This window comes from Pelodiscus sinensis, chromosome 33, assembly GCF_049634645.1.
Source record: "Pelodiscus sinensis isolate JC-2024 chromosome 33, ASM4963464v1, whole genome shotgun sequence".
Lineage (NCBI taxonomy): Eukaryota > Metazoa > Chordata > Testudines > Trionychidae > Pelodiscus > Pelodiscus sinensis.
The window spans coordinates 5,876,073-5,897,726 of NC_134743.1; the positions used below are offsets into that span (position 1 = coordinate 5,876,073).

The 21,654-nt window shown below is 56.8% G+C and overlaps 1 protein-coding gene across 1 annotated transcript; it reads left to right on the forward strand.

The window, feature by feature from the left end:
* Nucleotides 1–532: 532 nt before the first annotated feature.
* Nucleotides 533–19,408, forward strand: LOC142823345 (maestro heat-like repeat-containing protein family member 7). Its single transcript, XM_075914281.1, has 8 exons — nucleotides 533–749; nucleotides 8,320–8,423; nucleotides 8,739–8,861; nucleotides 9,396–9,463; nucleotides 9,586–9,691; nucleotides 9,965–10,060; nucleotides 10,226–10,330; nucleotides 19,382–19,408. Exons 1-8 carry the CDS (start codon nucleotides 533–535, stop codon nucleotides 19,406–19,408), a joined length of 846 nt encoding a protein of 281 aa, XP_075770396.1.
* Nucleotides 19,409–21,654: the final 2,246 nt, after the last annotated feature.

Below are 21,654 nucleotides of genomic sequence, written 5' to 3' on the forward strand. Positions count from 1 at the left end.
ACCCCTTTGGCTGCTCGCTGCTGAATGCGGTGCCAACAGCAATGGGTTGGGAAGAGGGGCAGGCCTGGGTGAGGGCCTGAGCAGGGTGCAGATGCCTCCCAACTGACCTCTCCCTGCCCTGCTGCCTCCCAGCTCTGACCCAAGGATTTACCTTCCCACAGCACCAGCTCCCAGCCCTTGGCCTCACTCCCAACCGTCCTGCCCCAGCTGCATCCGTCAGTGACCTCAGCAGGGCCTGCTCTAGCACAGTGCACAGCACCAGGCATTGGCACCCAGCCCGACCAAGCCCTGAGGCCTGTACACAGCCCATTAGCCCCTGGGATAAAGCCTCCGGTCGGGTCAGAGCCTCCATCTGAGACACGGCCCAGACCCTCTTCTACTTACCTCCTGCCCCACTAACAGCACCAGGCACCAGCAACACCCCACTGACAGCTCTGCCCCCTTCCCCTCCCCAGGTGCTCTCCCTGCCCCCACCCTCTACCTGAACCAGACATTGGCCCGGCCAGGGGACTCCGTGCAGGTCAGGTGCTTCATGTCCTCCTGGCACCTGGCCACCCGCATCGTCTTCTGCAAGGACGGGGAGGAGGTTTCAGTCCAGACGGGCTCAAAGGAGAAGGCCACCTACGACTATGAGCATGTGGTGTCCGGGGGCAGTTCTGGGAATTTCTCCTGCGGGTATGAGATCAAGGACAGCGACAATCAGGTGACGAGATCCCAGCTCAGCCACACACAACACATCAGTGTAATTGGTAAGGTGTGAGCTGTGCGTCCGTGCGTGTCTGTGGGTGACATATCCTATTGTAGCCCTGCCCAGCAGAAACTCAGCATCCTGGGAATGGGGTTAATGACAGTGTGAGAACAGCAATTAAATGACACCCCCCTCCCCATCCAAACTGACATTCATCAATTTCCAAAATCTGAAACAAAATATCTCATAAAACGTCTTTGTGCAAAGTGTGTCCCAGGCAACCCCCCCCCCCCTTCCTGTGTGTTTCACCCCATCCCGTGTTTCACCCTCACCCCTTCCTGTGTGTTTCACCCTGTCCCGTATTTCACCCTCACCCCTGCTGTGTGTTTCACCCCGTCCCATGTTTCACACAGCTCAGCTTGGCTGGCCCAGCCCTGGCACCAGGGTGACGGGATCATCATAGAAACGTCAGGCTGGAAGGGACCTTGAGATGCCGCCAAGGCCTGCAGGACAGAGTGAACCTAGACCAGCCCTGACACGGGGCTTGTGCAGCCTGTTACTAAGCTCTGACAACAGGGACTCCAGACCCTGCCCTGGAGCCCGGTTCCAGAGCTTCTCCTCCCTGCTACTGAACCGAACCCTCCCTTGCTGCAGATTAGCCCCATCGCCTCTAGCCCTGCCCTCCGTGGGCCCTTAGAACCACTGATCCAGGCCCCTGTGTAACAGCCCTGAGCAGATTTAGAGACTGTTACCATGTTCCCCGGCTTCTTCTCTCAAGACTAAACCTGCTAAGGATGTAAAATCCTGTTTAATTAGTTACCTGCCGAAACATTAAGTTTAACCAGTTAAAGAAGGCCGGGCTGCAGCACCTCCCTCCCCTTTCTCTCCATGGCTGGCTTGGAGCGGCCCCCACACCATGGGCTGCTTCTGATGCTGCACTGGGCTGTCAGCTGACACCTCCCCTGTCTTACACACACTCCCATTGCTGACTCAGATCCAATTTGTGACTCACCCTGAGCCCAGCAGCCCTACCCCCAGCCAGTGGCTGCCAGTGGCTAGCTGTGCTAGAGCAGCGTAGAGGCCTGGACTGGGCCTGCTCTGATCTCTGCTGTGTTTATTGCCTAGAGGGGATGGACCCAGCGGTGGGGATGCTGGGAGATCTTCTCTCCCCCTCCCACCTCTGGTAAATGCTTCTGGAGCATTTTTCCTTCTGGGTCCTTATGTAGGGAAAGGTGGGTCCTCAGCTGATAACCCCCCAGTCTGAGTGTAATTGCCATGACAATGGCTCTTGTGTGTTTATTGCCCAGGTGATGGCTCCAGCAGAGGCAGTGACGTTGGTTCATTCCCCCCAGGTAAATGCTTCTGAAGTGTTTCTGTGTTGTGGGGTCTTTATTTAGGGCAAAGTAGGTCCTGGCCTGGGCAGCCCGAGTCTTAGTGTGATCACCATGACGATGGATGTAGGAAATACGCCACATGTAACAGGGTGACGGGATCTTCCAACACAGAACATTCTCCCTGCCCCTTTCCTAGACTTTATCCAGCATGGCTGAGCCAGGCAACATCTTCACAGGGAAGGAAAATGGCTCTTCTAGAGGGGGAATCTAAATTCATGGGATGGGCAAGTTTCCTCTGGAGTTCCCTGCCCCCTCTGCTAACCCAGCAGCCAGTGAGTTATTGCCCCTCTCTGCATTCACTGGGTGGGGGGTTGCTCTGGCAGGAGGCACCAGACGCATCATCCCACCTGGGCTCCCAGGTTCTGTCTCCGTGTCATTAGCTAGTTATGCTCTGTGCTCCATGCCTGGCCCAGAGTGTCACACCCGGCATGTGGGCAAACCCCTCTGCCAGGAACCTCAGCCCAGCACCAGTGTCTGGTTCCCAGGGAGCAACCGAGCCCCAGGAACTGAACTGATCAGAGCCCAAACCTGGCTGTTTGCCCCAACTCCCTGCAAAGTGTCCACATCAGCAAACAAATTCTGACCTTCCTCGATTGTATTTTCATCCTGAATCAGGGGAAATAGTCAAACATTCAGATTTTTCCATGGAACAGAAATTTAGCAACACTGAAGTGACCTCGTTGAAAAGTTTTTATTTTGAAGAAACAGCGTTTTCCACAGAAAACTGCTCCGCTGGGTATGTAGCGCCGACAGGTGGAACCAAACCTGAGAGCGCTGGAGCTTAGTGCATGAGACTCTACAGCAGGGCGGGGGAACCTTTTTTGGGTTGCAGCCACTGACCCGCAGGAAAATCAGTTGGGGGCCACACACAAGTGGCAAGCAAAAAAAAAAAAAAAACATTCCTCATAGATTCATAGAATTTAAGATCAGAAGGGACCATTTTGATCATCTAGTCTGACCCCTGCACAGTGCAGGCCACAGACTCTCACCCACCCACTGCTAGAATAATCCTCTCACCTATATCTCAGATATTGAAGTCCTTGAAACGATGGTTCAAAGACCCCAAAATGAAGAGAATCCTCCAGCAAGTGATCCATGCCCCATGCTACAGAGGAGGGCAAAAAACCTCCAGGGCCTCTGCCAATCTACCCTGGAGGAAAATTCCTTCCTGACCCCAAATATGGCGATCAGCTGAACCCGGAGCATGTGGGCAAGACTCACCAGCCAGACACCCAGACAAAAGTTCCTGGCCCCCAAATGAGGAGACAGACACTGCCCATTTACTCTTCATACTCCAGAGTCTAGGGGGAGGAGCAGCCTAGTAGATTTTGTGTGCTCCTAGTAGGGGCTGTGGGGTGGGTCAGTGTGGAGCCTGAGCCTTGGGGCCAGATTCAATCAAACCAGTAGCTGGATGCGGCCCCCGGGTCTGAGGTTCCCCACCCCAGCTCTACAGCTTGAGCTAAAAGTCAGTTGTGGAGCAGACTCATGGTATCTCTGTAAGTGTCTAAGTGCCACTATATGGGATAGGGACCCACACCCAGTAGGTGGCTTTCAGGTAGATCAGCCCCACACATGTGTCTGCTGGATGCCCAGGAAGCTCTCAAGTATGAGCTCAAGTCCAGCCCTATCCAGGACAGCACTTAGGCTGTGTCCAGACTTAAGGGTTTTTTCGGGAAAAGTAGCCTTTTCCCGAAAAAACTTCCCCTGCGTCCAGACTCAAGCCGCGTTCTTTCGAAATTATTTCGAAAGAACGCGGCTTTTCTTTCGATGGCGGTAAACCTCATTTCACGAGGAAGAACGCCTTCTTTCAAAAGTTCCTCTTTCGAAAGATGGCGTTCTTCAATGTAAATAGGGCTTCCTTGAAAGAGAGCATCCAGACTCGCTGGGTGCTCTCTTTCGAAAAAGCGGATTGCTCTTTCGAAAGATCCGCCTGCAGTCTAGACGCGATCTTTCGAAAGAGGCTCTTTCGAAAGATGCTTTCGAAAGAGCCTCTTTCGAAAGAAGCCTGCAGTCTAGACATAGCCCTAGGTATGTGCTTCATTTTAAGCACCTGTGGAAAGTTATTTGTGCTGCGCTGAATTGTGATGCTTCCTGGAAGCAGGGCAGTTCCCACAGGAATGTTTCCTGCTTGAGGAACTTGCCCTGGCGGGATGGTAGAACCAGATTTATTTCTAGAAAAAATTATGAACAAAACGTGCCATGGATAATGTCACTGTTTTGATGGGGGAAAAAAATCATGAAACTGAACAAACGTTTTCCTTTGGTCTTACTTTGACTTAGCAGTTTCCTTGTTCAGAACATGACCTAAAATGTCAGCTGGATACACAGAGGGTTTGGCTTTGTTTCCTTTCCAAGCGACGTTTGTCTTCTGTTTCTGCATTTGGAAATCTAAAATGGAACAAGCCTGTTGGTTCTAAACCAAGCAAAACGGTGTCTTCCGTATCCAAATTATTGTAGGAAAGACTAAGAAGGTCCTAGCACATGAATTGCTTGGGGGAAAATTTTGTTTTCCTGTAATCGATGTTTGGATAAAAACAAACTTTGGGAAGAAAAATTGGTTGAAAATCTTCAGTGAACTTTTACTCCCAAAGAACAGCAGATAATGTTGACCTGCAGGTAACCGTGAGGTGAGCTTCCAGGTATACTCATGGAAACGTCAGGGGTCACTTACCACAGGACTCAGCCAGGTCCAGCCGGTGGGAACTGGCTGGTGGCTGCTTGGAGGGGCCATTCACAGCGAGGTTCTTTCCCAGGGCTGGATCTAAAGCTCCTGTTGGGAATTGCAGTCCCTGCTGTCCTGGTGCTGGCTGTGGCGCTTTGTTTGCTGAGGAAGAAAGGTGGGTATGAGAGTGAGGCCGAGCCGTGTTAGCAAATGTACAGTCAGACATGGCAGAGACACCCCTGAGATCCCCTGTCCCCAGCGTGCCTGGGATGGGGGGAGAGAGATGAGATAGACCCAGTGAAATGATCTTTGGTTTGGGGAGGCTGGGTGGATGCACAGATCAAAGAGACGATGAAAGAGATTGTCCTTGTGATTAGTAATTTGTGTTGCAGTAGCACCCTGGAGCCCCAATCAGGGGTGAGAGCCCCACTGTGCTAGGTGCTGTACAATATTTATTAGGTACGTTACTGTCGTGCCCGGGAGCCCCAGTCTGGAATCAGGACCCCCTGTATCCAGAGTTGCACAGATCAGCAATGAAGGGGAGAGTCTCTGCCCCATAGATGGTCACAAACTACGACTCAGCCAGGTGGATGGACTATCAACACGCAGGTCACTAAGGCTTTCCTGCATCAGACCCTAACAACTCTGTGCACAGCTCTGCCCTGCAGCCTTTCCTCACAGGGCCCCCTCGTGTCCAAACACAGGTGCCTGGCTTGGCATTTGCTGAGCTAAGGTGTCTTTATTGGCAGCCAAGCTTTTAAACAGTTCAGGTGTGGATGGGTGATCTGGAGGAGATGCTCTTGTTTCCAGGACCTGGTACACAATTCATTCTACCCCTGCTGGCTCCTCTCTTCGGGTATGTCTACACTACAGCGCTAGTTCGAACTAAGCTAATTCGAACTAACGCGTCTAGAACTAAAAACTAGTTTTGCTAATTCGAACTAGCAAGTCCACATTGAGTGGACTCTGAACAGGGCTTAAGGATGGCCGGGAGAGTGACCTCCCATGTCTGCCGTACGTCTCCTACCATGCCCCAGGGCTATGCCCTCTTACTGAAGGGCTTTGTGTCTGAGATCGCTTCTCTCCTAGGCTACGTCTACACAACGAGTTTTTTTGGCAACAAATATGCTAACGAGGGACTCTATGACACGCAATGTCATTTGCATATTTTCTGCCGATCCGTTTTTGTGCTCGGGGTTTGTGCGCAAAACCAAGCCGTGTGGATGTTTACTTTTTGTGCAAAAAACCCCCTTTTCCCACAAGATCCCTATTTCTGCAAAAAGGCCGACCGATCTTGTGCAAAAAGGGGCTTTTGCCTAAAAAGAAAACATCCACATGGCTTGTTTTTGTGTGTTCTTGCGAAAAAACTTGTGGCGCGTCTACACTCTACGTGTGTTCTTGCAGAAGTAAATTTGCAGTAAAGCATCAGAGAACAGGGCTCCTTGCACAGGAGTTATTCCTCTCCCGACGATGACTAAGCCCCCTTTGTGCAAGAGCTGTTGTGCAAGAAGGCAGCGTGGACGGGCACCAGGGGCTTCTTGAGCAAGACACTTTTATGGCTAAAATGACCATCAGAGCTTTCTTGCACAAGAGAGCGTTCACACTGCCATGGACGCTCTTGTGCAAAAGCCCATGGCAGGGTGGAGTCACTCTTACACGAGACCTTTTGCGCAAGAACTCCGGCGTGAAACAGCTCTCGTGCAAGAAGCCTGCAGTGTAGGGCAGGGAGCAGCCTATGAGGGAGGGGGAGGGACCCCTAGTAATGGCTCAAACTTCCCAGGGGGGTGGCCAGAGGCAGGACATTTGCCTGGCAGGGTGAGGGGGGGGGCGGTGACCTCACAGGGGCTTTGGGCAGCCCTCAGCATATAAGGCAAAGGGCAGGTGGGGAGGTGATGACCTCACAGAGGGACCCACATCTCAGGCTGATAAAAGCGGGGGGCGGGCCCAGGGAACTTTGGAGACCCCCGGTTGCTTTAGCTCTGGTGCGTCTCCTCCTCACGGTTCGTTCGCGTTCTGTGAGTTCCACATTCCGACACCTTTGTGACGAAGGTAAGAGCCCCCAGGGGTTGGATCCCGCCCGGGGCCGGCTGGGTTCCAGGCAGGCCCAGCCCTCGGTCAAGGGCCAGAAGGTGATTCCTCACCTGGGCTGCGTCCTTAGCGCCACTGGGGCTTTCTCCTGGTTGGTTTCCCTTTTCCTCCATCCCCCCACATTTCTGCTCTGTTCTTGCCTCCTCTGTGACCTTCCCTTGCTGCCTCCCCCAGCTTGGGACCCAACAGACTAGCTGAAGGACGGGGGGTGGTTTGCAGGAGCCGTGGGGTGGGGGATGCAGCCCCCATTGTGGGGACTGGGGAGGTGGGGCTGGAACAAGTCTATGCCGGTGTCTTTGGGGAGAACGCTCCACCCCCCACACCTTAGATTCTCCCCTGATTGGCCAAGAAGGGGCTGTTGATGGGCAGGAGACTCGTGGAATGAGGAGTAACGGTAGTTTGAACTAGGAAGCCTAGTTCGAACTACCTAGTTCGTGCCCCGTGTAGCCGCGCTGCACGGGGTTCGAACGAGCGGGGTTTTAAAAATGGCGGCTCCCCGCTTATGCAAATGAAGCCCGGGAAATTCAAATCCCGGGCTTCATTTGCAAGTGCGGTATGCCTACATTACCCTCCTAGTTCGAACTAGCGGGGTAGTGTAGACATACCCTCAGGTCCTTGCAGTGCCTGTGCAAGACCGAACCGATAAGCAAGGGGCCATTTGGGGGCTGGGGGCAGTCGCTCTGGGGAGCTGGAACCCCTGGATTTCGTTCATCAGGCTGCGCCCCAAGCTCCCCTTTGCTCCCCTCATTTCCAGCATGGCCAAACGTTTTCGGCTGTGGTTCAAGAAAGCCCTGAAGATGGCCCCAGGGCCGGTGGGGAGCAGCTTCTCCGTCCCCGCGGGCGGGGAAGCTGGATCCCACCAGCTCGGGGCGACTCGCCCACCGGCCAGGCCCCCCCGGACCTGGCTCCAGAGGCGGCTGGGCAGGCGGGACCCAGCCCAGCGGGGGAGCCGGGTAGGGTGGCTCCGGGGCCTCCTCTGTGGAGAGAAACACCTGCCCCAGGAGCCCAGCCCCCATTACCACCAGGGGGCATCGCCCTGCCCGGCCCCCGGGGACCTGCCAGTCTCCGGGAGCCCCCAGCCCGTCGCTCCCCGCACCAGCCCCTGCAGCTGTGGGTCCAGGTCCGTCAGCAGCAGCGCCTGGGCCTCCAGCTGCAGCCGGGCCACCTCCTGCAGCCGCTCAGACCCAGGTGAGGGGCCGTGAACACGCTGGGCCCAGGGGCTCACCCAGTACCCGGGGGGGGGGGGGGGGCGGGGAGGGGCAGCCCCAGTGTCTGCCCCGCAGCCAGGGCAATGGATGGGGGGGGGCTGCTTGGCTCTCTTGTTCCTGGTGGGGGCTCTGCTGAGGGCGTTGGCAGATGTGAGGGTGGAAGGGGGATGTGTCCCTGCGAGGGGCGTGTGGGGCCCAACCTGCCCTGGGTCCCTGACATGGGGGCGCGTGACCCCTGCTGGCCGCTGGAGTCACCCTGGTCCCTTCCCTCCCGCACAGAGCCCCCCTGTGCCTCGGCGGAGCTCTGCCAGGAGCGGGTGGACTCCCGGGTGGAGGAAGGGGCCATCTATGACATCGAAGAGCAGCTCCACACCCGGGACACGGTAGGAACCTTCTCCACACGGGGGGGACCGGAGATTGTCCGGCCCCTTCCCAGCACGTCCCCCCCCCCTCCGGGAGGGGCTTGTCCCTGGGGATCCCCCTGGGGCCCCTTCTCCTGCATGACCTGGACCCCCCAAGCTAGGGGCTCTTGTCATGCACCAGCTGGGCCCCCACAAGCCTGAGGCAGCAGTTGGGGGGGGAGTGTGGGTGCTTGGACAACCGGCAGCTCCCACCTCCACTCCTGGGAGACCTGAGCCCTGCAGCTGTCCGTGGGGGGCAGGCAGGCCCCAGGCTCACAGACTCTCTCTGGGGTGCAGAGCCCAGCCGCTCTGCAGCGGTTCCTCTTGGCCATCCCCCTCGCCTGCCTCGCCGCCCTCCAAAGGGGCGAGGACACCCTGGCGCCACGCTGCTGCAAGGACACCATGATGGCCAGGATCGTTGTAAGCGAGTCGCGGCAGCCGGGAGGAGGGAAGGGGATACGTGGGGTGGACAGGGGTCTGCCTGGGCCATGGCGGCGGGTGGGGGTGCTGGAAACGGGATGGGTGGAGCCAGGAGGGCTGGAGGTGGACATGGGGAGGGTGGGTGGGGATGCTGGAGGAGGGAGGGACACAGAAATGGGGCAGGTCTGGGGTGCCGGACAGGAAGGGGGATTCGGGACAGGGAGGGGTCTCCCCGGGCCATGGGGGGCTGGAAGGGAGCCGAGCGGGCTGCTGGGGATGCGCCTGGGGAGCAGGGATGAGGAGGTTCAGAGGCTGGTCACCAGGGCAGTGAGGGGCAGGAGACGGCCTGGGGACAAGGATTGAGCTGGTCCCGGTTTGGGAGGGGGGTGCTGGGAGGGGCCCTGTGTCGGGCAGGGGGGCTACAGGGCAGCGGGAGGCAGTGGGGTTGGATCCTGCTGGGTGGGGGCGCTGGCCGCGTGAGCGTCTCTTGGGGGCCCAGCCTCACACGCCCCTTTGTCTCCTTGGGTCTCCCAGGAGGTCATGGAGGACTCGCCCCCCCCGCTGGTCTTGGCCGACTGCCTCAACGCCGCCTGCAGCCTCAGGTACCGACCCCCCCCCCCCCCCCCCCGCCGACTCCCCCCAGAGCAGATCCCCTGGCCAGGGAGTGGGAAAGTCTCTGTCTCCTGCTGCTGAATTAACAGTCTCTGCCCCTCTCTCCTGCCAGCACCTTGCAGCCTCCCCTGCGGGCCCAGCTCCTGAGCCCCCTGCTGACGGCGGCCGTGGGACAGACAGTGTCTGGGGACTGGCAGCAGGAGCCCATCCACACTCAGGTACGTCCCTCCGGGCCCTGCTCCCGGGCTGGGCTGGAGCTCCAGAGAGGAGGGGGGGGCAGAGGGAGGGAAGAAGCTGCAGGTTTGGATCCTTCCCTCCAGGGTTCCCGTTGCTCTCCCGGGGGGCCCGTCCCTTCCATGCCCAGCCTGGGCTCCTCCCTGCTCTGCGAGGCGGCTCAGACCCTGCTCAAGGCTGTACCCCGGAGCCAGCGGGTGGCCTGGATTCCCCAACCCCAACCCCCCTCTGACCCAGGGCTCCCCCTTGTCTTGCAGCAGTTCATCCGGGCCCTTCCCTACGACCTCCAGGCCCTACTGGCGAGCCTCCTCGCCGAGTCCCCAGACACCGCCCGGCTGCAGCTCATAATGGAGGTGAGCCCCGTGGGGGGGACGGGGCCATTGTCCCTGCTTCCTCGGGGGGGGGCCGAGAGAGGAGCAGTGTCAGTGGCTGGGGGGGGCACAGTCCAAGAGGAGCCCCAGGCTCTGCCCAGAACCGGCACCTCCCTACGGGTCCTGACCTGCCTCTTTCCCCCCCAGCACCTGAGCCCGTGGCTGGAGTCCCGCCTGCCCCAGGAGCGAGCCAGGGCCCTTGGCAGCACCACGGCCCTGCTGGGAGTCGCCACCACCCTCCCGGGGTTTGACGTAAGTGACCTCGGAGCCGGGGGGTCTGGGGCTGCAGGGCGCGGGGCTGGGAGCGTCCCCGGGAGGCAGAGGCAGGGCCGGGAATGGGCCGGGAATGGGCCGCGTTCCCCTTTCCCCGGGGAGGGGCGACCCTGGGCCCTTCAGGGGGGCTCTTGAGGGACTGGACCCCAGACTGGGGAGTGGCCGTCAGTGGATCCCCTTGTTCCACCCCCGGAGTGACCCTTCAGTCGGGGCCATTGCTCAGGGTTGTCTCCTCGCAAGGCCGGCCCCGCCCCGCCCCGGGAGGTGTCTCTGTCCGTCCCCCGAGCTCAGACCCGCCTCGGCGGCCGTTTGCATGGGACGTGCAGCCCCAGGATGCTGAGGGACCCCCCCTCTTCTCTCCCCTCAGAACTCCGCCGACTGGCCGAGGATGGGTCACCACGTGGCCCAGCTGGGCCTTTTTATTTCGGACCCATCCGAAGACGTCAGCCGGCTGGCCCGGGAGGGGGTGCACAGCCTGTATCAACTCCTCCTGCACCACAGGGGTAAGGAACCCAGCCGGGACCTGGGCCCCAGGGACACCCTGAGGGTGCCGGCGGCGGGGGGAGGGGACCCAGCCCTTTTCCCCCAGACTGGCCCAAGGGGGGATGCGTCCCTCTGTGTTCCCCTTCTGCCCCCTGTGCCCCTCCATTTGCCCAGGGATGCCTGCAGGGACCCGTGGGAGGGGAAGGGCTCAGACCTGCCAGCAGAATGACCCTGTTGTGTCTCTTGCAGGCCTCAACATCCACCAGGCAGAGGACCTGTGGTGCAGACACTACTACAAAGAAAGATGGGTCCTGGCTCACAGCAACAGCGTGAGGGTGGGAGAGGTAAGGACGCGCTGCCAGGGCAGGGCAGGGCTCGGGGGTGGGGCTGGCTGGGGCCCTCGTGGGGGTAGGAGGGTCTTGGGGGCAGGAGGAAGCTGTGACCTGGGGCAGGGGTTGGGGTGCCGGGTGAGGAGAGCGTCTGGGTGCAGGGTCTGGAAGGGAGTTTGGGGGAGGAGGAAGCTGTTTTAGCCCCAGGAGTTGGGGCCGGGCTCTGGGCCGTCAGCTGAAACCTCCTGTGCTCTTGATTCCAGGTCTTTGGGCAGCTCTTCACAGCAGAGCAGGAGAATTGCTTTTTGGACAAGGCTCTGCTCGCTGCCCGCTCCCTCCTGCGGCGCCCCAGCCAGGCCGGGCTGGTCCTGGCCCACGCCCTGCATGGGCAGGCCCATCAGCTCCTGGAATACATGGTGAGCAGCCGGAGCAGATCAGGAGAGTGGGGCAGGGCCAGGGTCTCCTTCCCATCCCCTCAGGGAGTCCCCCGCCCCTTTCCTCAGGCTGCCCCCACCCCACGTCCCTGCTGGCAGAATCCCTCCTGCCCCTGCGAGCGTCCCTGGGGGTGGGGGAGGCTCTGAACACAGAAACTGTCCTAGGAGGCGGGAGGGGGCCGAGGTGTCAGGAGCTCTGGGGGGGGGGGTCAGGAGCTCACCCTGCGGGCCTGATGGGGGGTGACCAGAGAGCAGGGGGGAGGAGGGTGGAAATGCTGGGGGGGCCAGTTCCCCTGAGTCCCCAGGGATGAATGTGACGGATTCTGCTTCCCTTGCAGCAGGAAGACACCCAGTGAGAGCAGCAAGAGCTGAGGAGCCAGCAGCTGCGTCCCCCTCCCCCCAACCCTCCCAATTGTATTGAATTGTATTTACATTCTCATTAAACAATGTTTCAAAAAACATTTGGATCAGGCTTGGTCAATAATTTGTAATGGGGGGGCCATTTTGGCAACTGTTCAAGGGCCACATTTCTACCGAGGGCTTTGGGGTCTGGGACGGGGTGGTTGGGTGCAGAAGGGAGCTTAGGGGTGGAGCCTGGGTGCAGGGGGGGGGGGTATGATCTGGGGCGGTGGATAGGGGTGCAGGGTCCAGGAGGGGGTATGGGCGCAGGAGAGGACTCTGGCCTGGGGGAGGGGCTCTAGAGGGGTGCAGGGTCAGGGAGGGAGCTGTGACCTGGGTGAAGGGGGAGCAGAAGGTTTGGGGGAGGGGGTACGGGTGCCAGAGAGGAGTCTGGCCTGGGGGAGGGGTGTCGGGGGGGTGCAGGGTCAGGGAGGGAGCTGTGACCTGGGTGAAGGGGGAGCAGAGGGTTTGGGGGAGGGGGTGCGGGTGCCAGAGAGGAGTCTGGCCTGGGGGAGGGGTGTCGGGGGGTGCAGGGTCAGGGAGGGAGCTGTGATCTGAGGGAATGGGGGACGCAGGTTCAGGTGGTCGCCTGGGACAGGCAGTCGGGGAGGGGACGTGGGCGCCAGGGGCAGGCTCTGGCTGCGGAGGTGCCTACCTAGGCAGCTGCGTATGGGGGAGCCCGACTGTCACCTGAGGGGATGGGGGAGCTCAATTTTCAACTGTGGGGAATGGAGGAAATACTGTGGAGTGGAGGGAGCGAGATGGGGGGGCTGAATTGTTCCCAGAGGGGAGATCTCCCTGGCTTGGGGGGGGGGGCGTTTCCAGCAAAGCCCTCACATAAGAGGGGGACAGACGGGGGGAGGGAGAGGACGGGGATGGGCAGGGCAGGTGGAAATGGGGAGGGGCAGGAGAAGGGAAGGGGGAGGAGATGGAGGAGAGCAGGGGATAGGAGTGGGGGCGGGGATGAGGAGCAGGACAGAGGCAGGGCAGTGGTGGTGATGGCTGAGCGATGAGAACAGCTCGCAGGGAGCTTAAAGCCAGCAGATGCTTTTCGGCAGAGTTGCCATTTGCCCTGGCGGCTTTGCCAGAATAGCTGTGCCAGCGGGGGGGGGGGGGGGGGGGCTTTTGCCACACACCCAAGCCAAGCCAGCTGTGGCGGCAAAGCCTTGTGATGTAACCTAAGCCCTTGGCAAGGTCGGGATCAACCTGCTCTGACAATTTCTCGGACCGGCGGGATGAGAAACAAGGATCGTGCAGGGAGATGGGGATGACTAGGAAGCGAATCCAGGTGTGGGGGGAATATCCTGGGTTGGAGGGTCAGTCGATACCCCCGCCTGCCACTGTCTGCCGGGGCTCTGCCCGCAAGATGGAACCAACAGCTGAGTTTGCTTTTCTGCCCCGTCGTGGGCACAAAAGGCCCAGAGCAGCCTCCTGCTATCTTGGAGGAAAGGGGCCAAAGTTCAGGAAGCAGGTGCCAGGCTGGGCTGGAATCCGCGAGCGCCGCTTTTGCTTTGCCCTTCCTGGAAGCTGGGCTGCAGGTGAGTGGCGGTTTCATCTCTGCTCTTGGGGTGTTTCTTGTGGGTTCCGAGTGTGGATCTGAGAGGGGCTGCGCAGGGGCAGTGTCATGAACGAGCTGTAAGCGTTACAGCCCCTTCTGCGCAGGCTGGCTCCAGCCTCCCGTCTGTCTCCAAGCCCTGGGGGAGAGGCGGGAGGCCAGCAGCATGGCCTAGTGGAGGGGGCAGGGGGTTGGGTGTAAGAACTCCCGGGTTCTAATCTAATGCCACCTAGTGACTAAGGCACAGAGTTGTGTGCTAGACCCCTTGCTCTGCAATTCTGCGCTCACTCTCGCGCTGGTGACCTTGGAGAGGCCTTTCAGGTCTCCCTTTCCCTGTCCATCAAAGGCAGGCAAGTGCGATGTAATGCCCTGGAGCAAGTGCTTTGGGACATGTCGCACAAGTGTGCCTGGCTCACAAGAGTGTCAGCACAGGTGTGTAAAAGCGTGACGAAGGCTTTGAGATCGATGCCGAAGGCTTGTGAGGCTGTGGCTGGCCAAGTGACAGGGAAATGAAAGGTCAGAGTTTGGTCAGTTAGATTTTATGGTAATACACTGAGACGAAGCACTTTGGGCGTATATACGATAATGTCTTTCCAAGTGCGTTAGTTCAAGCCGTGTCCTAGGAGCCAAGAGGTGAGACAAACATGCTTGGTCCTGTCTCGGTGCAGGGGTGGACTAGATCAGTGCTTCTCGACCAGTGGTACGAGTCCCCTTAAAGGTACTCAAGAGATGTCTGGGGGACACGTCAACACAACTGAAATTTGGAGAAAACTGAATTTTAGTTTTCAGTTTGACAGCGCTTTATTCTTTTTGTACCTTTTACACCCAAAAATGCCATCGCCCGCCCGGCTACGATGCAGTTGTTTAAACAAATGTGTTGCAACGGTAGAAAAAAATTGTGTGTGTCTGAAAACTGTAGGTACTGGGGGTACTTACACATTTTTTTTTAAAGGGGGTACATTATAAAAAAAGTTTGCGAAACACTGGACCTATCATGGTCCCTTCCACTCAGACTTTTCTATGATTTTGTGACAGGGCTGGGCGATAATTTTCAGAAGGGGGCCACTTAATGGATTTTGGTATGGGGTCATAGGCCGGCTCCACCCACAGAAGGGGCGGAGCCTGAGGCAGAAGGGGCGGTGTTGTGGACTAGCCCACCCTCAGAGTTCTCCGCGGCTGAGGCTTTCAATTAAAAGCACAGAAAAGAGCTTACATATTTGCCACTACTGGCAGCTGTCCAGCGTGGCTACAGCTTTTTAAAGGGCTCGTGGCTCCTGCCCCTGCTGTAACCATGAGCCGTGAATCATTTAAAATTGGATCCTGCTGCCTGAGTCACCACTTAGAATTCGGCGGCATGGGCAGCAGGATCTAAACACAAAGTGGCCAGATCACAGTGTTAGGTGGGTTGCATCTTACCCAGCCCTTTTTTCTGAGCTGGTTTCGAAACCTCCGTGTCCTCCTTGTGGTCTGACAGCTGCAGTTTTACTGCCTGTCTCTCCTCTCGTGGCCCAGCCTAGCCGCAGCTAATGGACTAACTCAGGTTAGCATCACCTGCCCTGTCTTGGTGACTCTTCACAGCTGAACGGCCTATAAGGCATCGTGCTGGTCTTCTGATCTCTTGGTGACTCCTCTGACTTCTGTGTATTTCTTTCTCCCTAGCTGGCCGATCGAGTCAAACCCTGTCAGTGCGTGAAGGCCCCAGGAATTACGAGTGCGATGGTCTCCCATGCCCAAGGTAATCGGCTGGCTAGTAATGGATGGGCTGCTTGGTTATCAGGTTAGGCTGCACAAGCCAGGTCTATGGGACCCCATGGCCAGCTGGCACCTGGTTCACAGGGAGGCAGCTGTACTAATCTGAAAATGGCTGGAGGACACCACCATCATTAGGCTCCAGAGTTACAGCACTCACTCTTCTTGGAGCTACTTGTCCGAGGCAGGCAGCACAGCATAGCAGCTCATTGGGACGTCTTCTTTTTAGTTGTGAGATCTGGGCACTTTAGAATGGCTGTAGCAATTGAAAGCAAAGGCGCACAGCTATAGGCATGTAGTTTCCAGCTTTATTCACCTAGGTGGCTGATTCCAGGAAGCAAGGGTGTGTGTGTGTGGGGGGGGGGGTCCTGTACAGAGGGTTCCCTATGCCCCTCTGCTTCCATGGCTGTGCAACTACCACCAGGTGGATTAGAACCTGGGACTGTTGGAGCTTAGGGCAGGAGCTGCTACAGCTTGAGTTATAAGTCAGTTGCCTCTCAGTGTAGGCTGAAGAGCTCCCTTGTAATAATTGCTTGCTGGACGTGGTCTCAGTGCCACTCCATAGGATAGTGACCCACATCAGGTGGGTGGGTTACAGCTGCAGGCCTGCTCCCAGCATGCGGATCTGCTCTCTGGGCGGCGTCTATAACTCTGTGGCTGCAGCCCTGCTCCCAGCATGCGGATCTGTTTTCTGGGTGGCGTCTACAACTCTGTGGCTGCAGCCCTGCTCCCAGGACTGGATCTGCTCTCTGCCCATTGGCGTGCGCAGCACATTTCATTAGGGTGTGCACCCAAAGAATGTTTTTAAATGTACTCTTTGACCCCCATTAGCCACGCCTCTGGAGGTAACACTTTCAGGGCAATATGGACACATGACCAGAAATAAAAGGTGTCATGTGACCCCCTCCCCCCCCCAAGGACTTTTCCCACCATCCACTTACCAATAGGGATTAGTTTGGCCCTCACCAAACCCCCCTCATGCAACGATCCTGCAATTGCATTAACCCAATGTGTGTGACATTAACTTGGGGGGTGGAGAGGCTGGGGGAAGTGTTCCCTCTAAGAGTTTCCTCCCATGAGCACAATACATTTTGTGTTGTGCACCAGTACTGAGTTTGTGGCTTGTTTGGATGTGCCATGGTGGCACCCAAGTTATTCATAAATATCTTATGAACCACTTACCTTTCCCCTCTGCTGCCCTGTCTCCTTCCCTTCCTCCATCAGCTCCCCTGGTGCCTACTGCCCCCCCAACCCCTCACCCACCTCTGCTGTCCTGACTCCTGCCCTTCTCACTGCCCTCGGCCTTCCCGAGACCTGCCCCCTCCAGCAGCCTTTCTCTCTCCCCCTGTGCCCACTCCTCCAGTAGCCCCACTCTGACCATGTGAGCTACCCCTCCTCATCCCCTCTTCTAACACCTCCCTCTACACACCTGTCCTGCCTCTCTCCTCTGCTGCTGGTCCCTCCCCTGCAGGTGTCTGCCCTTCTGCTTCACCCCCCGGACTCCCCTGGCACCTGCACCTTCCCTTACCCTTGCACCCTCTTGGTGCCTCCCCCTTCCCTCACTGCCCCTACCCACTTTGCCCACTCCCTCACCACCCTCTGCCCCCGTTCCCCTCATGCCCCTGTGCCTTTACACGTGCCTTGCTCCATCTCCGCCTTCCTCATGCCCACCCCTTCTTTCAAGCCTTTTCCCAGCACCTCCTCTTCTCCCCTCTAGCCCCCAAAGCCCTTCCCCTCTCCTCTCCTAGCATCATCCTGTCCCCTCCCTCACTGACACCTCCCCTCCTGCCCTTTTCCTCATTGTCTCCACTTGGCCCCCGGGCATTTGTCTCTCTCCTACACCCTGACCCTTGGTGCCTTCCCCTTTCATCTCCTGACCTGCCCCCCTCCCCTCAGCACACGCCCTTTCCTCTCTGACCCTTACCCCCTATTTTTCCCTCCTCTTCCAGCAGCCGCCAGCTGGTCTGTAACAGAGTTATAGGGTCGCCCTGACTGTGTCACCCTTCTGGTGCTCCCCCTACTCTGTCTGTCTTAGGTTTCTCAGCCCCCTTTTGGGCCACAAACCCCCACCCCGCAGTCTCAGGTTCCCAAAGTTCTGGCAGTCCCCATCACTTGGTGCCTGCGCCGGGTCTGACTCGTAGGGTTGCGAGGTAGACCCTCCCCCCAAAAAACGGACACACTTGATCCTGGGCAGGGGGGAGGGAGGAAGAGGGACTGGCTGGGGGGGGGGTCAGGAACTGGCTGGAAGGAAGAGGGGATGGGAAGCAGCTCTGGGGGGGAAGGGCCAGATCCTGACCCTGGCCCCCCCTTCTCCCTCCCCGAGGCCAGTCATGCTGCCCCTGACCCCCCCTTCCTCCCTGAGGCCAGTCGCACTGCCCCCGATCCTGACTCCGGCCTCCCCTTCTCCCTCCCCGAGGCCAGTCATGCTGCCTCTGACCCCCTTCCTCCCTGAGGCCAGTCGCACTGCCCCCGATCCTGACCCCGGCTTCCCCTTCTCCCTCCCCGAGGCCAGCCCTGCTCCCCAGCTCAGTGCGGGCCCCTGCTCTCTCCTTAGCTCAGTCCCACTCTGCCGACCCTGGCTCCCTCCTGGCTCCCTGCTCTGCCAGTCAGGCTGAACTGGGACTTTAGCCTCTCCCCGTTGTTCCTGGGGACTGTCAGTCTCAGGATCTTGATCTCTCATTTCCCCTGCCTTTCACTGAGTTTCAGTAAGGAGCTAGCGGCAATAATGCCTCTACTTTTTCCCCCACTCCTGTGCGGAATACATTTTGTTATGTGCCCCAAGGCATGCACGGATGTGCACTGTTACGTCACGTGGAGTTTCACAGCATGGGAAGAAATCAGTGGAAATACAGAGAGCTTGAGTAGTTGCAAGTGTCCATTTTATTGCATAGCACGGAGCTAGCTAGAAAAAACCCAAACCAGCTGGGCTGACCCCCAGTGACCTAACGCAGTTACTATAACAACAAGATCTATGTCTACACCCAGTACACCACATGCACCACCACTAGAAACACATGCTACCGGCTAGCAAACTGGGCAGCATTTGAATGTCTCCTGGCTGGCCGCCCAAGAGCTCAGCTTGCAGGGAACACTGGCTAACCGTCCCCTTCCACCTGGAGAAGGGAGAGACAGGAAAGCAGCAACAGAGCATCTGCCTGGGGGAAGCCCGAATCCCATGCAGGAGTGGAGCCCTGTTCCTTGTTCCAGGCCCTTGCTAGAGTCCCCTCCCGTAGCTGCAGCTATGGCCGGCAGTTTTAAAAGCGGACTTACGCTGGCCCTGCAACCCGAGCGACTCTGTCAGTGGGTGCTTATCACTCCATCACCTCGAGCTGTTTAACCAGCTTGTTTAACCAAGGAGGGAGGGAAAGGGAAACCTTTGGCCATTTGAGGGTTGCGTGCCAATGGAGGGAAAGGGGATGGATAAAAAGGGGCTGAGCACACGGTACTGCCTCTTTTTAAACCCAGGCCCAAAGATGTCCTGGAATTCTGGGCCACTGGCCTGAAGGAGATGGTCAAACTGCCTGGCAGCTGGACTTTTGGAGTCTTGTTATTCCTGGGCTCCTGGTAGCGATGGCTCCCATTCCAGGGGATTCCTGCCAGGTAGTTTACCTCAGACAGCAGCTTTTATTCCCCCGTGTCACTTCTCCCGGTATCTGAGACTTTGGTCATGGGGATCAAGCATTTAACATGATTCCAAGAGGAACCGGATGGTTCATCTAGCAAGCCAGGCTCACCGATATTTGAGTAGTTAATAAAAATCCCTAGTTGCTGTGTGTAGGTCTAAAAAGGGAAGGTTAGTATCATTAGTCTTATTTTACAGACAGGGAATAACCTCTCCAAAGAGCACCCTGTGGGAGAGGCAGGAATAGAACCCAGGTTTCCTGATACCACAGTCAGGGCTTTGTTACCCGGCTACATCCTGTACTAGAAATGATGGGCCTGAAGCATGGGCCTGGTGTAAGGCCTGAGGCCTGAACCAAAGTAAGCAAGAGTTAGCTGAAGAGAAACAGACAGGTCGTGTCAAAAGCAGACGGTTGCCTGAAAGTCTTGGGACTTAACCCTAACTCTCTTCCCTGGAAAGGTTAAAACCATAGACAAAAGGTCCTAGAAAGTCTCCAGGAATGCTAGAGAAGCAGGAAGCGAGTTGACAGGAGGCCAGGAAAGAAAATGGAAGCAGAATTTGGGGTTTTGAATTGGAAGCAGTGATGTGCCTGTTGTGTGATCATGCCTGGAAGATGTGAATTAAGCCAGGAACCTGGGCAAGCAGAATCCAGCGACTTTCTTGGCTAGGGAAAGACTAAATCTTGGAACAAGAGAGATGTGAGTAGAACAGGGAATTTTTAGTCAGACGCTACTAGGTTATTTTCTTTATTTTTTTAGTTTGTTGGACTTCTTTTTGCTAAGCACATGTAACTATCCCCCTTTATCCTGGAACTCTTCAAACTGAATCCCAGGGAAGCGATTTTCTGTGTTTTAATCTTTCTTTTTTCAGTTTCTTTGTAACACCTAGCAACCAAGTAGATACGCTGGAGGGCAGTAGATATGCTGGAGGGCAGGGATGGGGTCCAGAGTGACCTAGACAGATTAGAGGATTGGGCCAAAAGAAATCGATGAGGTTCAACAAGGACAAGTGTAGAGTCCTGCACTTGGAACGGAAGAATCCCGAGCATTGTTACAGGCTGGGGACCGACTGGCTAAGCAGCAGTTCAGCAGAAAAGGACCTGGGGGTTACAGTGGATGAGAAGCTGGATATGAGTCAACAGTGTGCCCTTGTAGCCAAGAAACCTAATGGCATATTAGGGTGCATTAGGAGGAGCATTGCCAGCAGATCCAGATACGTGATTATTCCCCTACATTCGACTCTGGTGAGGCCACATCTGGCGTATTGTGTCCAGTTCTGGGGCCCCCACTATAGAAAGGATGTGGACGCATTGGAGAGGGTCCAGCGGAGGGCGACCAAAATGATTAGGGGGCTGGAGCGCATGACCTATGAGGAGAGACTGAGGGATTTGGGTTTGTTTAGTCTGCAGAAGAGAAGAGCGAGGGGGGATTTGATAGCAGCCTTCAACTTCCTGAAGGGAGGTTCCAAAGAGGATGGAGAGAGGCTGTTCACAGTAGTGACGGATGGCAGAACAAGGAGAAATGGTCTCAAGTTACAATGGGGAAGGTCTAGGTTGGATATTAGGAAAAACTATTTCACTAGGAGGGTGGGGAAACACTGAGATGGGTTCCCTAGGGAGGGGGTGAAATCTGCATCCCTAGAGGTTTTTAAGTCTTGGCTTGACAAAGCCCTGGATGGATTGATTTAGTTGGGATAGGTCCTGCCTTGGGCAGGGGCTGGACTTGATGACTCCTGAGGTCTCTTCCAGCTCTATGGTTCTATGATTCTAAGTAATGTTTCACCAAGTGTATTTGTTTTGTTAATAGACGTCACTTTTTTAAAACCATGATCTGATTCCTGCATCCTAGAGGGCGGAAGGTTCTGTATGCACGTGCCTAAGACAGCAAGCCATACTTCTAGGAGAAATTACAGGTTTTCAAGCTCTCTCTGGAGGGAGTGTCAAGGACAAGGAAGGTACCCCACAGGAGGGAATTCTGAAATGCGCCTGTCTGGTTCTCAAAGGGGTTTGTGCATTTGGATGGTGGCAGCAACACCAACACAAGCCTCCAGTGGCAGGGTATTTTAAAGTCTCTTGTGGGCCCCCACCTTCTGCACTTGGAGTGCCAGAGTGGGAAACAGCCTTGACATGACCCCTCTCCAATTTATCAACATCCATCTGGAATTCTGGTCACCAGAGCTGGGCACAGAACTCCAGCAGCAGAAGTTCAAGTGCCGAATAAAGAGGCTAAGTCGGTTCCCCACTCTGGCACTTGGAGTGCAGAAGGTGTGGGCCCAAAAGAGACCTTAAAATACCGTGTCTCTATGGGCTTCTGCTTCAAAACTCCCCAAGGTCACAGATTCCCTGAGCTTAGGAGGGTTGCTGCCTCTACCCAAGTGGAAAAAAACTTTTTCTTCTTGAACGCAGGAAGAAGTCACTTGGGAACGTATTCCAGAAGGGTACCCCAAACTCTTTTACACAAGAGCCAAAAGAAATCTGATGAGGTTCAACAAGGACAAGTGCGGAGTCCTGCACTTGGGACAGAAGAATCCCAAGCATTGTTACAGGCCTGGGACCAACCAGCTAAGTAGTAGTTCTGCAGAAAAGGACCTGGGGGTTACAGTGGATGAGAAGCTGGATATGAGTCAACAGTGTGCCCTTGTAGCCAAGAAGGCTAATGGCATATTAGGTTGCATTAGGAGGAGCATTGCCAGCAGATCCAGAGATGTCATTATTCCCTTTTATTTAGCACTTG

Bases quoted from the DNA above. Each gene is read 5' to 3' on its own strand.
- LOC142823345 (XM_075914281.1), top strand. From the start codon at position 533: ATGTCCTCCTGGCACCTGGCCACCCGCATCGTCTTCTGCAAGGACGGG. The intron at 9,692-9,964 runs GTACGTCCCTCC...CTTGTCTTGCAG, and splicing joins AGGAGCCCATCCACACTCAG to CAGTTCATCCGGGCCCTTCC. The intron at 10,061-10,225 runs GTGAGCCCCGTG...TTTCCCCCCCAG, and splicing joins GGCTGCAGCTCATAATGGAG to CACCTGAGCCCGTGGCTGGA.